The sequence below is a fragment of the Falco rusticolus genome, chromosome 9, assembly GCF_015220075.1.
Source record: "Falco rusticolus isolate bFalRus1 chromosome 9, bFalRus1.pri, whole genome shotgun sequence".
Taxonomy (NCBI): domain Eukaryota; kingdom Metazoa; phylum Chordata; class Aves; order Falconiformes; family Falconidae; genus Falco; species Falco rusticolus.
In genome coordinates, this window is record NC_051195.1 from 10,126,145 (window position 1) to 10,140,874 (window position 14,730).

A 14,730-nucleotide genomic window follows, 5' to 3' on the forward strand; every position below is an offset into this window, starting at 1 on the left:
CAGTAGTGGTGTATAGACAATCTTCTGGGAAGCTGCAGGCAGCTGCAGGGTGCCCTGGGCGCTGCGTAAAAGGAGCTGTGTAATCTGCCACACTAGCAGTGAGTTTCTATACATTATGCAGGGAGATTGAGTAATGAATTCCGAGCAAGCAGTGTCACTCAGAACTTCTGACATGAAAATGCTAATCATGGCTGTAAAGAGCATGAGTGGATTGAGATTTTTCTTGTATGACTATTTGTCGGTAATTAGTATGAAGTCATGTGGGGAAAACTCCTCCTTTATGTACAGTGTGTGCTGGAGAGAAGGTTCACATGAACTGGGTTACTACAAGTTGTAAGAGAAAACTTTGTCCAGGGGAAATATTTATTACCATTTTTTCTTTTTATCTGTAAATGTACCTGTGTGGCTACTCTATGCCCTTTGAGCTCTTGTATGATTTGATTTCACACTTCAGTCACTTGGTATAATGGAAAGGTCTTTCACCATCTCCCCCACTCTAGTTCCCATTCATAAATAAATGCGTATCAAAAAAATCCTTTCCAGCTCTCAGCTCATCTTCTAGCTTAGCCAAAACCTTGAAGAAAAAAATGTTTTTAAGTGCAGCACATCCAGGCTCACAGGTGGAGGGCAGCAGTGCCCACTGCAAATTCCTGCTCTCCCCACTAAAAATCAAGCTGAGTCCCTGTATGACCTAGCAGCGGTCCTTGAGAAAACTAGGTCCCAGATGTGTGAGGGGTCTTAAAAATAACACCATGGGAATCCCCAGTGTCACAGTTACCAAGTGACGTGTGTGTGAATTCCATCTCATAGTAGCTTGCTGCTGCCTGCATTTGAGTTTTTATTTGCCTGGTCTAAGCATACAGCCCCATGAAGAGCACATCAAAGTGCGCCACAGACAAAGATGAGTCGCGTGCGGTTGCAGTCTTGCAGTTGGCGGGTTGCAGAATGTGATCTTGCCACCGCTGCCAAGATCCATCCAGCAGCAGCAATCCAAGACTGAGTAATACAATTAACCTACATTCCTGTGTCATAAACAAGTAGGAACGTGATGAGACACTCTTAGGATCAGGAATGCTTATCACCTTGTTACCAGGGCCATGTCTATCTGCTGGGAAGTAACATCATTCCAAGCCCCTGGAAATCAAAATCCAGTTGATGCAAATGACCGAATTTAGGTCATGTTTCAAGCATTTATTCCTTCTGTTTCTTTAGAAGAGTCATTTAACTGCTGCTGGTATTTCCTGTCTGTTTTGGCACAATGGTGGTAATACTTACTCAGGTACTTCGTAGTCCTATTTAGACTTTTTGAGTTGTAAGCGATGTATCAATGTGAAAGACAGTTACTGTATCATTTAAACATCTTTTTCCTATGCAGGAGTTTCTCTGCTAGGATATAAGAAGGGTCCTTTAATAGGTGTGTTTCTAAAAATACCTATTTGGAAATTTTTTTCGAAAGGGTCCTCCCTGTTTATCAGTGTGTAACTTCTGTGTTGTCTTCTGAGATTGTGGGAAGGGAGAGCAAGCAATGAAATCTGTGGAGCGGGTACCCATCTCCCCAGCGGCTCTGCTGAAGCATCTGTCTGACTCTTGTCTGCGCCGCCACATTCCGTTGTCTATCTTGGATAGTGCAGGGATGCCAGGAGCGCTCATTTTCCAGCCAAATGTACTCATCTCCTAGCTGGATGTTGCAGAATTTCAACGATGAATGTATCTTCAAACAGGTGCGTTCAAAGCTTCTCTAAAATAATTTCAGTTGCTGAGCTAGCTCTAAGCCTTGTTTGGTAGTGATCTAGGGTGGTCTTTGAGAGGTTTTGGAGCATTTTTTCTGTCCTTCTTGGAAAGTGACCTCTGTAACTCACAAGTTCCTGGTCATACTGTCTGCATGAGTTCTAATGACTCTGCATTAGACCATAAGAAGTGATATAGTAGCTTTACTGCATAAACCCAGAGATGATAACTCAGTCCGTATTCCCAAATACAAAAAATCACCGCTGTGAAAGAAAGCGAGTTGTTTTGCCTTCTTGACAAGGCCTACAAATGAGGAAAATGCATTGTTTGCTCTACCAAAGACATCTGTGAACTCTTAGCAAAACAGTTTGAAGCTGTTCTGCTGATGCTTCCCAAGCGTGAAATAAGATGGTACTTTCTTCTTCTCACCTTTTGTCCCATTTATCAAATAATAAAGCCTTCAGGGCCAGAACAGTCTGTTGTTACAGGTATGCACAGCACTTAACACCCAAGTGCTAATTTTGGTTTGGGCTTCTAGTGGCTAATGGATGATTAGTTTAAGTGAAGTTATCATTTCCCAAAAATGGACTTGAAGCTGAGAGGCTATGACAAGGTAACAAGGAAATGCGTGCTGATTTAGCTAGTATTAAAAAAAAAAATAAATCACCTTTAGTTTGTTAGTAAAGGAATAGATAGCACTAGCGTGGCACTGTATGTATAAAGTCATCGTTCACCCCTATCTTGGATACTGTACAAAGATCCCCTCATCTCAAAAAATCCATAAAAGTGGAAAGAGCTTGAAGAAGGGCAATAAAGATGATCCCAAAGACATGGAACAGCTTTCTTAAAAATAATATTAAAGTTGGCTGTGACTTTTCAGTCTTGAAAGGAAATGACTGAGAGGAGAAAAGATGTAGGTCTAAAATCATGCACGGTACGACACGGATGGATACCAATCTATTGTCTCCTCCAGTTTAAGAGGTAGGGCACGTTAGATGAAGCTAATGGGAGCAATATTAAGAACAGATTCTTGATGCGCTGGGCAGCAGGCCTCTGGAAGGGTAGCTTCCAGTTCATTGCCAAGGAAGCTGCTGATGCTGAGAGTTAAGACAGGACCAATGAGTGAATAAATACACAGGGGAAAGAGAAAAAAGAGGATTACTACATACCAAAGTCACATCCAACTCGGGAAGTTCTCTAAAGTGCAAGCAGTAGGAGGTTGAAAACATGCTGACTTACAACACACTCCTCTCCTGTTTTCACTCTTCCTTTGAGACAGGATTCTGGACAAGATGGACCCTTTGGCATAGCTTACTACGGTTGTGTAGTTGCAAAGCATGGTACGTGCTATAGTCATCCCTACGGTACCACCAGCTGTTGTTGAATTGCTCTCAAAATTCTTCACCTGCTATACGGACGTGAAGTATGCGTATCTCTGGAGCGTGTGCCTGAAAAATGGTTCATCTAGGATTTCTGTCTGAAATTGTACGTTGTAGTTCTGCCCTGAACTTTGTGGTCAGAGCAGTGCCTTGATTGACATCTTTCTGAAGATTCAGTGAATGTCACTGATGAAGTCACTTTTAGCAACTTGACAACAAAGAACTTAGGTGGAATTGCAAGGACTACAATTCCTCGCATAGGGGCTCTTTGTGTGTTTCTGTTATATACTCTATTACATGGTTGTGTTGCTCTAACCTTGATTAGAATAACTTAACTTACAATAAAAGGAACGTGAAAATTACAGGTGGATAACTACTAGAATCACCCTTGGTTGTCTGTCTCTCTCTCTTTTTTTTTTTTTTTAAGGATCGCTTTAGGAGTTATTTTCCCACATTCAAGGGCTAGAATTTTTAACAAGGGGAGGCTGCAGTACTGTAAATAAATGCTATTTGGTGATTTACTGCCTTAAAGTGATCTGTATAAAACCGTGCATCCTTTTTAGAAATGTAATAGAAATCCTGTTTCCATCTGGAAAGCTGAAAGATCACAGGAAGCAGACAGAACGTCATGTCTGTGCAGAGCTCATTTTGCAGAGACTCAGTGGTCTAGCTGTGTCCTTTTAACTGCAAGGTTTATCATAAATGAAAAGCATCGGGCGTCCTGGGCGTCCTTTGCTTCAGGTACACTGGGGCAGAACTCTGTAGGTGTAGCACACTTGCACGAGCTTGTCGTGGAGACCAGAGCGTCTTTTCCTGTTTGTTTTCAGTGAAAAAGAATTGGTCTGTGATACCAGTGGGCTTGCATATTGGATGTGACTGCTGGTTGAAGAAGTGCTGATACAGTGGTGGTAGGCTGGGGTTCACCCAGCAGCGTGGAAATGCACTATTAATTATCTGGATGAAATAAACTATTTGCCAGTGGTAAAATATCCCGACAGGCCTAGGTTTTTAGAGACTACGTATACTGGTTTATGAGGAGTTGTCATGCTGCTGGTACTGCTGATGGAAAAACTTCCTTTGACCTCACAGACCAGCACCAAACCAAAGACACTTTGTGGCATTAAGAATTCGAAAAAGTTTTGAAGGTCCTTTACACACAGAATCAGGATGACAATTGGAGAGTATTTCAGAGTAATATCTAAATATGACTAAAATATGTACTGTGTATTTTGATCTGAGTTACTAGGTTGGGAAACTAAAATGACAAATACTGTGATATAAAACACGAACAATATTTCCCTTAACCATTTAACCTGGACTGCTGCTGCTGACTTCTGTAACCCCTCAGGCAGGCTGCCTTGGGAAGCCGAGGTCAGGCTCTGAAGCGACACGGTGGGCGCTCCGGAGGGTCCGTGATGCCAGGGTGACACCGCAGGTGGGTGCTGGGGCGGCCCAGGCCGTTTCGGCAGACGCTAGTGACAGGGCTCCGGGTGCGGCGGTGAGCCATGCCGTGCAGCTGGCCCGTGGCCCCCGTGACCCCCGTTCCTCCGCGCTCCCACACGCGATGGCGGCCGCCCCGCCATTCCTGCTGTGGTGCTGCCCTGGGGCCTGCGGGGCAAGCCCGAAGGCGACGGGTGGAATTATCAAATTGTAGACCCTTCCCGGCACTACTGATCCCTGGGGTTAAGGGGCTGTGAGGAAACGCGAAAAAACCACCCAACCGACCCACCGACCCGCACCCAACCCGAAGCCAACAGCCCCTAAAAGCCGCTGAGAAACGGCGGGCAGCGCGGGGGTGGCGCAGGCCCCGCTCAGGCGCGGTGCGGGCAGCGCGGGCCGCTGCCGGGGCCCAGCTCCGCTCCCGGCCGCCCGCCGGAGCCGAGCGCCGTCCCGCCGCGCCCCGGGTCGCACGGCAGCCGCCAAGCCCAGCCGCAGCCGCCGCGGCCTGCTCGGCCCCGCCGCCATTTTGCCCCGCGGGCCGGCCGCCGCCGCCAGTGGGCGCTGTGGCGCCGCGGCGGAGCCAATAAAAAGGCGGCGGCGGGCGCGTGTGCGGGAGCGTGTGCGGGAGCGTGTGCCCGTGCGCGGGAGCGTGTGCGGGGCCGGCCGCGCAGGATGCTGGTGCTCGGCGCCGCCCGCCGCCTGCTGCGCCCGCCCGGGGACCTGCTGCCGTCGCCGGCGCTCGCCTGCCTGTGGGCAGCCGGTGCCCGCGCTTGCAGCGGGGCCAGCGCCGGCCCGCCGAACCCGGTGGTGTACTTGGACGTGGGCGCCGACAACCAGCCGTTGGGACGCGTCGTGCTGGAGGTAGGGGGGCGCTTGGGCCTAGCGCTGGGGTTGCCGACGGCTCGCCGGGACACCGGGCACCGTGACCGGGAAAGCCTAGGGCGGCGGGGCACCCGGGCATGGCGGCCGGTGAGCGGCAAGGTCAGGGCAGGCCGGCGGCGGGGGCGGGGGTGGCTGGCGCGGTGGCCGGCGCCTGCTCCTGGGGCCGCGGGGAAGGCACAGCCGCCCCGGCGTGGCCGTGCCAGGGGCCCGGGGGATGCGGCCCTCGCCGGGCTGCCGGCGCCGCTGCCGGCCGCGCTCCAAGGGCGGCGAGGCGGGTGGCGGGAGGGCCGGAGCGGGGCCGGGCCCGCAGCCCGACTGAAGCCGGTCCCGCGGGACGCGGCGGTGGTGCTGGGGGCGGCCCCTGCGGGCGCGGCTGGGCCGTGCGGTGCCGGGGAGCCGCATGGCAGCGCACCTTGAACCGTGGTACAGGAGCTGAAATACCCATCGAGAATAAAGTCCCTGCCTTGGCGCAGGGCTGGCCCGGGGGCCAAGCGCGGTGCCAGCAGCAACTGGGGCAGCGTGCCCGCAGCGGTCTTCAGCCGCTCCTCCTGCTTCCTTCTGCTTTTTCCTTGGGTTTGTTCCCCCCCCCCCGGGAGCTCACTGTTTGATTCTTGGTTTTCAGAGGTACAGCCTCCCTGCTTCACGTGAAAGGTGTGGGCAGCTCCGCTGGAACGGGCAGCCAGCTCAGCCGCCAGCTGGCAGCCGGCTCTAGCCTCAAACACTCGCTCTCTGAAATACTCCGCCGTTCGAGGAAGGCCTGGGCAGGAGCACGGCAGCATGCTCTGCTCTCACAAAAAGCGCGATAAGCGCCGAGACTAATTGCGGTATACCAGGTGTCCTTGGGGCTGGGCACGTGCCTCTGGCTAGATGCCTTGTGTATGGGATGAGGCTGTGCGCCAGGACTGCGCCTTGGAGAGGGAAGGATGCTCTTCCAAATGCTCCCTGCTGAGGGAGTTCAGTAAACTCCCACCTCCAGCACCCATGTTGGGTCTGTATTGATACATTTTTAAAATGCATTTGGTAAGGGTTCTTTCAAAATGGGTTTTCCTTGAGGCTAGAGCCTGATTCACTTATCTTCATGGGAAGTGTCAGCTTATAAATTAATTGGACACTACCAGCTCACGTGTTCTTAGGAGGTAACGTTTGACGGAGTCATAGGTAAAAATATTGCTACCTAAGTTTCCTGTTCATCAGTGAGATACAGTAAATAGCTAGATGGTATTATAAAAAATAGCATTAACATTGCTTTATTTCTTGTGGCAGCATTTCATTTCCATGTTAAAGATTTTTAATATGCCCAATTTACAGAAAACCTGAATGCATTGCAGCATCACCTTGAATCTTTGGCTAAGTTGTGGTTATATTAAGCTGCAAATTCCAGGTATTGGAGGAGAGTATCCTGGGGAAGGAACGTTAAGTTCTTGGTGTGGCCGTACTGTTTCTAGGTGTCTGTTGCTAGCCGCTGTCAGGATGTGTGACTAGATAAAACTTTGGTCTGACCTGGTATGGCTGCTTCTATGTCATGTTTTCCAGGCAATTATAGTACCCTATGTTTTTAAGATTAGTAAAAAGATGCAGACTAATAAAAATCAGCAATTTTTGTTGGTAACAAATGTGTATGTGACATCATGGGTTGATTTTGATACACAGTTTCTGCTCTTCATTTTCTTTTGCCTTTTCTGTAGATTTCAAGAGATGGCTCTGTGCTGGAGAGGCTTTGATTTCTCTGGTTGTATCCAAACTGGCTTTGATCCTTGGGGTCCATCATAACTATTCTTAATTATTGCTAAATTATTGTGTTGATTAATTAAATCATTAGATACTGCTCAAGTGGCTCTTCATTAACTATTCAAAAGTTGCGCTGAGGGAATGTTTTTTTTATTACTAGCCAAATGCTTGGAAAGTCTTAAGGTGTTCCAGGAGCCAGCAGTGTGCCCTGGTGGCCGAGGAGGCCAATGATGCCCTGGGGGCATTCGGGGCAGCGGGGCCAGCAGGCCCAGGGAGGTGATCCTCACCCTCTGCTCTGCCCCGGCGAGGCCACAGCTGGAGCGCTGGCTCCGGTGCTGGGCTCCCCAGTTCAGGAGAGACTGGGAACTGCTGGGGAGGGTCCAGCGGAGGCTGCGAAGGTGGTGAGGGGGCTGGAGCATCTCCCTGGGGAGGAAAGGCTGAGGGAGCTGGGCCTGTTTAGCCTGGAGAGGAGAAGGCCGAGGGGGGATCTTCTCGATGTCTGCAAATACCTCAAGGGCCAGTGTCAGAAGGATGGGCCGGGCTCTTTTCAGCGGTGCCCAGCGACAGGATGAGGGCGACGGGCACAGGCTGCACCACAGGCGGTTCCTTCTGAGTATGGGGAAGAACTTCTTTCCCCTGAGGGTGACGGAGCCCTGGAACAGGCTGCCCAGAGAGGCTGTGGGGTCTCCTTCTCTGGAGACACTCAAGCCCGCCCGGACACCACCCTGTGCAGCCTGCTCCAGGTGAGCCTGCTTTGGCAGGGGGGTGGGCTAGATGATCTCCAGAGGTCCCTTCCAGCCCTGACCATGCTGTGATTCTGTGTTCTTGGAATTTTGGGTGGCTTGTGATTTCAGGTAGCTCACCCTCCTGGGAAGAGGGTTCAGTTGTACCAGCCTCCTATGTAGACGTTTTTCTACGTACATATGAAAAAGCTGACTTGCTAATCTTTTTGTTTATTTTTTCTTTAACAGCTGAAAGCTGATGTGGTTCCAAAGACAGCAGGTAAGGCAGCATCTCCAGAATTTCACACTTTAAATATTTAAGGTTTAGATTGTAATTTGCAAGAACAATAATACTCTTTCTCCTCTTGGAAATTTTGTGTTCTATCTTCATTTGTTAAATAGAGAAGACTTTGTCAGAGCAGCACTGGTGAGGAGTTAGAATTTGTTGTTGTTCCAAATAATTTTGTTTTGTAATTTGCTCCAAGACAGTACAGTCCATGTGTTGGGTTATCAGTGGTGACTAAAAATGTTTAAAAACACATCAGTTGGCATTGAAATCGAGTCCCAAAGCAAATGGGAAAAGGTAAAGCAAAGGAATGGTGTCTGTTAGAGTTTCTAAAGAGCATGTAGGTTGGGTTTTTTTTTTTTGTCCTAGTCTCTAGCTGAGCAGTGCACTCATGGTGCAAAGTTTTTGTGTTTTATCATGTGCTTCCTTTCTCATCTGCTTATTTAATGTTCTGAAGAACTTGTACTTTTTTTTTCAGTTCCCAGTAGATTAATATCCTAAAAATAAGAAAAAAAACCCCAAAAAGTATCATCTTCGCAATTGCTATTGACAGCAAAGGCTCAAAAGTCAGAAAATGAAACCTTTGACTCATGAGTGGTGGGTTTGTGGAGGTGGGTGGGTTGCAGGTAAGATAAAACAGTAACATCAAAGGGAGGTGAGATGGAAGAGGATTGTTTTGTACCCTGTTCTGAGGCTAAACAATCTTTGTTTCTTTAGCTTTATAACAGGGTTTTTTTTAAGGGATGGAAACAACTAACAGATCAGTAAGACCTTAAGGCTACTATAAAACTTTTGCAGTGTATTAACTACATCCGATGTTTATCTAGTTGTGTTTGATTATATTATGTATCATATATGGGAACATAATAATTTACACTTTGTTTTCACAGAAAACTTTAGAGCTCTTTGTACTGGTGAAAAAGGATTTGGGTATAAAGGATCCACTTTTCACAGAGTGATTCCTTCATTTATGTGCCAGGTAATGTGTGCTGATGTTTTCTTGGTTTTGCTATTAAATTTGTCTGTATGTTAGTTATATATTTTTAGAATCAGTTAGACTTGTAGTAACAATTTAAGTGGCTCTGCTTCTCACCTTTCCTAACTACGGAATGAAGAAGTGACAGTGTTACTTGCATTTCTGGTCTTTTTGCTATGGCTGTTGCTCAGCGCAACTTTTGTGCAACTAAATGTAAATTATGTGTAGACTCTCTTGAAAAACCTGGCTTAAGGCTTTCTGCTTTTGTATAACAGTGTACTTTAGCGTGGGACGTATTTGGCAAAATGTCACTTGCTTGGGAGAAGCAGTTGGGAGAATGACAATCAACCTTGTGTTCTAAGTGAGCTAAGAAAACAACATGTCCATTCTTTATTCCTAGTAGAATAATCTGTTCACAATAGAGAATGTGTGTTTAAAACAAAATAATTTTTTTTTCTGAACATCTCCCTAATATGAAGGGGGGGGAAGGGACCTAAGAGGGTTGGTTGTGGTCAGTTTATGGGTTGACACAGCTGAAATGGATTTTGTTTTGACCTTTCAAAATTCAGAATTAAAGTTCATGCACATTAGCAATTTTTTCTCAAACAGCAGCAACCACAAAAAAAAATGAAAAAGGCTTTTTGAAAGATGATTTTTTTTTTTTTTTTTTGTCCCTGCTGCGCCTGGCAGATGAGCAGGATTTCAGCTGCTGTAGTGCACCAGATTGTATGATTCCTGGTGGTCCTCTCTTCCCTTAAAAGGACCTATATTTCAACATTGCCTTGTAGAATGGCTCTGTAAAAAATTTGAGTTGAAAGTTACAGTAAGCATGCTTGTTTTATTAATTGATGACTGTGATGGTCCCATCCCCTCTGTTTGTTTATTTTAAGCAAGAAATACAGCTGTCAGAAAAAGAGACCTTAATGTTATGATCTATTACTAAGAAAAAAAGGGGACAAGTGTATTGTAAGGGACGTTTTTTCTTGCCTTTGAAATGCAAACTTTTTTTTTATGATACTGACAAAGGGACAAAGTTTAGAAATCTTGCTGGGGTCAGAAATATAAGAAAAACATAAATCCTACTCTGTTCTGCTGCTAATGAATGAAGTTCTGCTTAAGTCTTGTTCTCCTTGACTCCTTATTTTGTCCACGCAGATGGATCTGAAATGAGGATACTGCGTGGTTGACTCTGTGGTATGATGAGATGATGAATCGTTATTCAGGAGTTACTTGGAAGTCATTACTGAAGTGCGATACTGTCAGAGGTTTCAAGTATTTTTAAGTGAAACAGAGGCCTTTCTACTTGTTGAGATGGGGTGTTAATATGATTCAGGCAATTGGTATAGCCTAATTGAAGGTCATCAGGCCTTCAGACCTGGCAATTCAGATGCTTCCATGTGGCACGCAGCATGCGGAGCATACTTTTGGAACTGCGTAGGAGTAGCTGTAACACCACCCAGAACAGATTAGTCAAGGTGCAAATGGGAAGATGAACCATCATGTGAAATACTGGTTAGGTGTGACTTTGCTGGCATGGGTGGTGTTGCTTCTGGGAGGAGAGATAGCAGATTGCTTAAGACAGTGTTGAGTAGCCACCTTTGCGAGTCGTGGTGGCTGGTTTTTTTTGTCTGTTGGGTTTTGTGTGTCTAACCTAAGACAGATGGTCACATCTATCCCATCGAGCAGCACGTAGCTGAGGAAAATGTAAAGTAGCTCAGGTGTAAGACTTAAACAATAAAACCTAGGAATACCAAATAGTAATAATGGAGATCCAGACCAGTGTTTATACCTGTTGGAAGAAAGCAAGCAAGCGAGCCGAGGGGGTGGGGGGGTGAAGTTCTGAGGTCTTGCCTATGATAATGAATTTGAGTGATTTTGTTTTGAGGCCTTTGAGGTGTTTCTTAAAATAACTGCCGTTTGTTGCATCACATTTGGGAGCAAGGCTGGTAACACAGAAAGGTCGTTGCTGGAGTTTTGGATTTCAGCTGGGGGATATCAGCAGTATTTAAAGCAGAAATTTATTTAGCTTGGTCATATCTTCATCTCGTTACATGGTTTTAAATCCTCATGTCGCCATACATGTTCTTAACCTGAAGAAAATTTGCTGATTTTATTATTACTTTTAAATTAGAGCGAGTGAGTGTATTTTCAATAGCATGGCTTCTGATGTGAAATAATTTTTGTGGAAGTTAATAGCCATTTCTGTTTCAGGGTGGTGACTTTACAAATCATAATGGAACTGGTGGAAAATCCATTTACGGCAGCAGATTTCCAGATGAAAATTTCACGCTTAAGCACATAGGACCTGGTAAATAAACATATTCTTTCTACCTTATGATGACTAACCTATAATGAAGCATTGATTATGAAGAGGTACTTTTAAAAAATAAAGGGGTTTAGATGCACGGGGCACCTGGTAGTTACAGAAATACCAAGGAAGTTTAACAAGGTGTTGTCCCTGGCATGTGCTTATTTGTGTAGACTGCTGTACTAATACAAGTAAGCCTGTAGCAGGTGACATTGCCATTCGTGTCCTTACTATAAAAGGGACCGTGCAAAATAAGGGATGGAGTTCTTGTATTTTGCTTACAAATTCCGCAAAGATGAAATTACTGCTTTTATTTTCCTCTTTTGTAAGTCATAGACTTCAGTTTTTACTTAGATGATTATTGCAGAAGTGAAAGCTATGTGGGATTTATTTGCTAGGTTACACAGGCATGTCCTTTTGAGCTCAGATTAAATCCAGAAAAAGGCAAAGCCATACATAAGAACATCTGATTGAATTCTGTAGTCTTTTTGTTTGGGTTTTTTTTTTCTGGCTTGTTACTTCCTCATCACAGGAAACTACTGCTGCTGTTGAACCACAGTAGAGGTTAGCTGATGTTAATCATGTTCAGGACACGTACAACTAATTATGTTGCTAATGTTCTTGCTGTGGAAAGAAAAGAGCTGGGCTGGAGGGGGTTGTCAAAGACAAGAAGTGTTAAAAATCATTTGGGGACAATTGGAGACTGTCACATCTTCTGTCTGTCCATCTTTAAATGTGCAGAGGAAAATTGTCTTCTCTATTGCATGCTTGTTACACCAACCTAATAAGCTGCTGTTGCTGTTGTTCCAGGTGTTCTCTCAATGGCCAATGCAGGACCCAATACAAACGGATCTCAGTTCTTCATTTGCACTGCAAAAACTGAATGGTGGGTTCTCAGCCCAGCATATCAACCTGATGAAGTGATGCCTGGATCTGGGGGGTTGGGGGGTTCTTAAGGTGTTTTTGTGTGTTGATGGTTTGTTGGGTACTTGATTTAGTTTGGGTGGGGGGTGTGTTGTTTGTTTGGGGTCTTTTGATTTCTAAATTACTTGGCTCGCAGTAGAGAAAAAAAAAATCATTCTGTGGTGCTTGCGGGAGGAAGGGCTGTCAGTATAACAAGGCTGCTATCCCTCAGAATAGCTTCTTAGGTCTAGAGCTAAAAGTATTTCATGTCACTTGTAGAGCAGTTGTGCCTTTGCCAGAGTTGATCAACTGATGAGAGCTATGAAGATCTGCTAACATCCCCTCACTGACTTTGGTTTGGTTTAGTCTTCATTGTTGTTTGAAGTGAAACTATTTTTTTTTATAAATAACTGTTATTTGTTTTACAGGCTAGATGGAAAACACGTTGTTTTTGGGCATGTAAAGGAAGGAATGGATGTCGTGAAAAAAATTGAGAGCTTTGGTTCCAAGAGTGGAAAGCCCTCCAAAAAGATTGTCATTACTGACTGTGGCCAGCTGTCATAGCCTTTTGCCCTACCATTCATGACTACTTCGATGCTGTGAAAAATTAATCCTAAAATTCCCCAAACATTTCTGATCCCATGAGTAGCACCTATAGAACTATATTTTCTATTTAACTTTGTCCAACTTTTATACTTCTATTGAATAATACTGATTAAAAGCATAAAGCAATAACTGAAGTTTGTTTTAACTGAGCTACCTTGGTAGTCACACTGATTTGGTAGTCCCATTGTCTTTTTAAAGAAGCCATACGGTCACCCTGAGCATTATAAATTGAGAAATACCATGTTTCCTTTGGTGCTAATAAATGCCTAGCCTCTTGTTCATCTCATTGTTCTGAAAAAATACACCATAACTAGGGCTTTCAAGGCTGTCTGCAACAAGACTCTCAGACCTCATCTTTCTGTGTCTCAATTTAAATCTATCCAATAGAATGAATGTGTGGTGGTTGCGGGTTTTTTAATTTAATGCTGTTTTAATCATTTTTTTTGTTGTCTCAGACCACTGTTTAAAACTGAGCTCTACCTTACTTGCTTCAATGGAGCAATTTGACTTCTGGGTTAAGCAGATTACTTTAGGTTTAGCTGTACCAGGGCAATAAGACCACAAATTAGCCAAAAGAGCTTGGGACTTTTTTATTATGCAACTGTGAACTCACTTGAAGTGTGTTTCTGCTCGGAGATCTGGTTCTGTGAGGAATATGGCACAAGTTCTCAATAGATAAGCCTGGTTTTGCACCTTGAGAATATAATCAGTGTAGCAAGCTTACTTGAGTGAGAAATAGGTTTCATTGCTTTTTGGTTTTGGGTGGGGTTTTTTGGTCCTGTGAAGTCAGCCTACCGTGCATATTACCTGGATTGTGATGTTTTGGTTTTTTTCTCATGTGTGATCAGCAGAAGTCAAAATTGGTTACCGTGGAATCACAATACCTAATTGGTGCAGCAAAATCATGGTTGGGGTTGATACACAAAAGGAAAGAATTCAGCTGATCAGACAAACACATTTCATTTGTATAAACTGGTATGTTTGATGTGGTGTGCTTGAGCAGTAACATGCTGGAACCTCACAACGTGACTTAGAATCACTAAGGCTGTAAAGTATTAATGCTTGTGGGAAAAATCACTTGACTGTTTTTTGTGCACTAATCTTGTTACTGAAGAGCAAAATAAGATGTAATGGCTCTCTTCAAATGTGAATTTGCTTCCACTGCGTTCTGATAATACATGGGTTTAAAACTATTTTGCACTGGATTTTTTTCTACTGAGGGCTGCACTCCTATGTGTACAAGGTAGTATTCAGAGTGTAATTTTGCAGAAAATGGAATTGAAAAGCTTTCTTTCCACTATAGCTGCTTCATCTTTTTTTTGTAATATTTGAAATATTAATTTGTGCTGCTTTGGCTTATTTCAGTTTGATACAATAATGAGGGAGGTTTTTTTGTGTTTTCTTAATTTGTATATGAAAAAATAATTAAATACAGTTCTGCCACACAAAAATAGTCTGTTCCTTTCTTGAAAGCAGAAGTGTGAGTTGCTGAAAGCTGTTGTGTTTACTTGGGCTATTCTATTCTGTCCACTTTGCGATGGGTCTGATCTAGTGGTATTAGCAATCCATGCTGTTCTTCGGAGACAGCCAGCAAGAAACAGGGTAATGGTGCTATACTTTGCCTGTCGCCAGCGAATCCAGAATATGGATATGGATAGCAATTGAGGTTTTGAAACTGTTCTCATCTGGTTTGTTCCTTCAGTTTGCAGAGATAATGGGTAAGATGTAAATTTACTGGGTGTTTTTTTGAAATTCTGAATTCCGTTTTGAAA

General features: G+C 44.8%; 1 protein-coding gene across 1 annotated transcript; it reads left to right on the top strand.

Annotated features, from left to right (window-relative positions):
* Window positions 1–5,172: 5,172 nt before the first annotated feature.
* Window positions 5,173–14,400, top strand: PPIF (peptidylprolyl isomerase F). The gene is made up of 6 exons (XM_037400511.1): window positions 5,173–5,408; window positions 8,129–8,159; window positions 9,056–9,144; window positions 11,353–11,449; window positions 12,260–12,335; window positions 12,781–14,400. The coding sequence occupies exons 1-6, from the start codon at window positions 5,220–5,222 to the stop codon at window positions 12,914–12,916; spliced, it is 618 nt and encodes a 205-aa protein (XP_037256408.1). The 5' UTR covers window positions 5,173–5,219; the 3' UTR covers window positions 12,917–14,400.
* Window positions 14,401–14,730: the final 330 nt, after the last annotated feature.

Coding starts and splice junctions, on each gene's coding strand:
- PPIF (XM_037400511.1), top strand. CDS start 5,220: ATGCTGGTGCTCGGCGCCGCCCGCCGCCTGCTGCGCCCGCCCGGGGAC. Junction 8,160..9,055: donor TGTGGTTCCAAAGACAGCAG/GTAAGGCAGCAT, acceptor TTGTTTTCACAG/AAAACTTTAGAGCTCTTTGT. Junction 12,336..12,780: donor TGCACTGCAAAAACTGAATG/GTGGGTTCTCAG, acceptor TTTGTTTTACAG/GCTAGATGGAAAACACGTTG.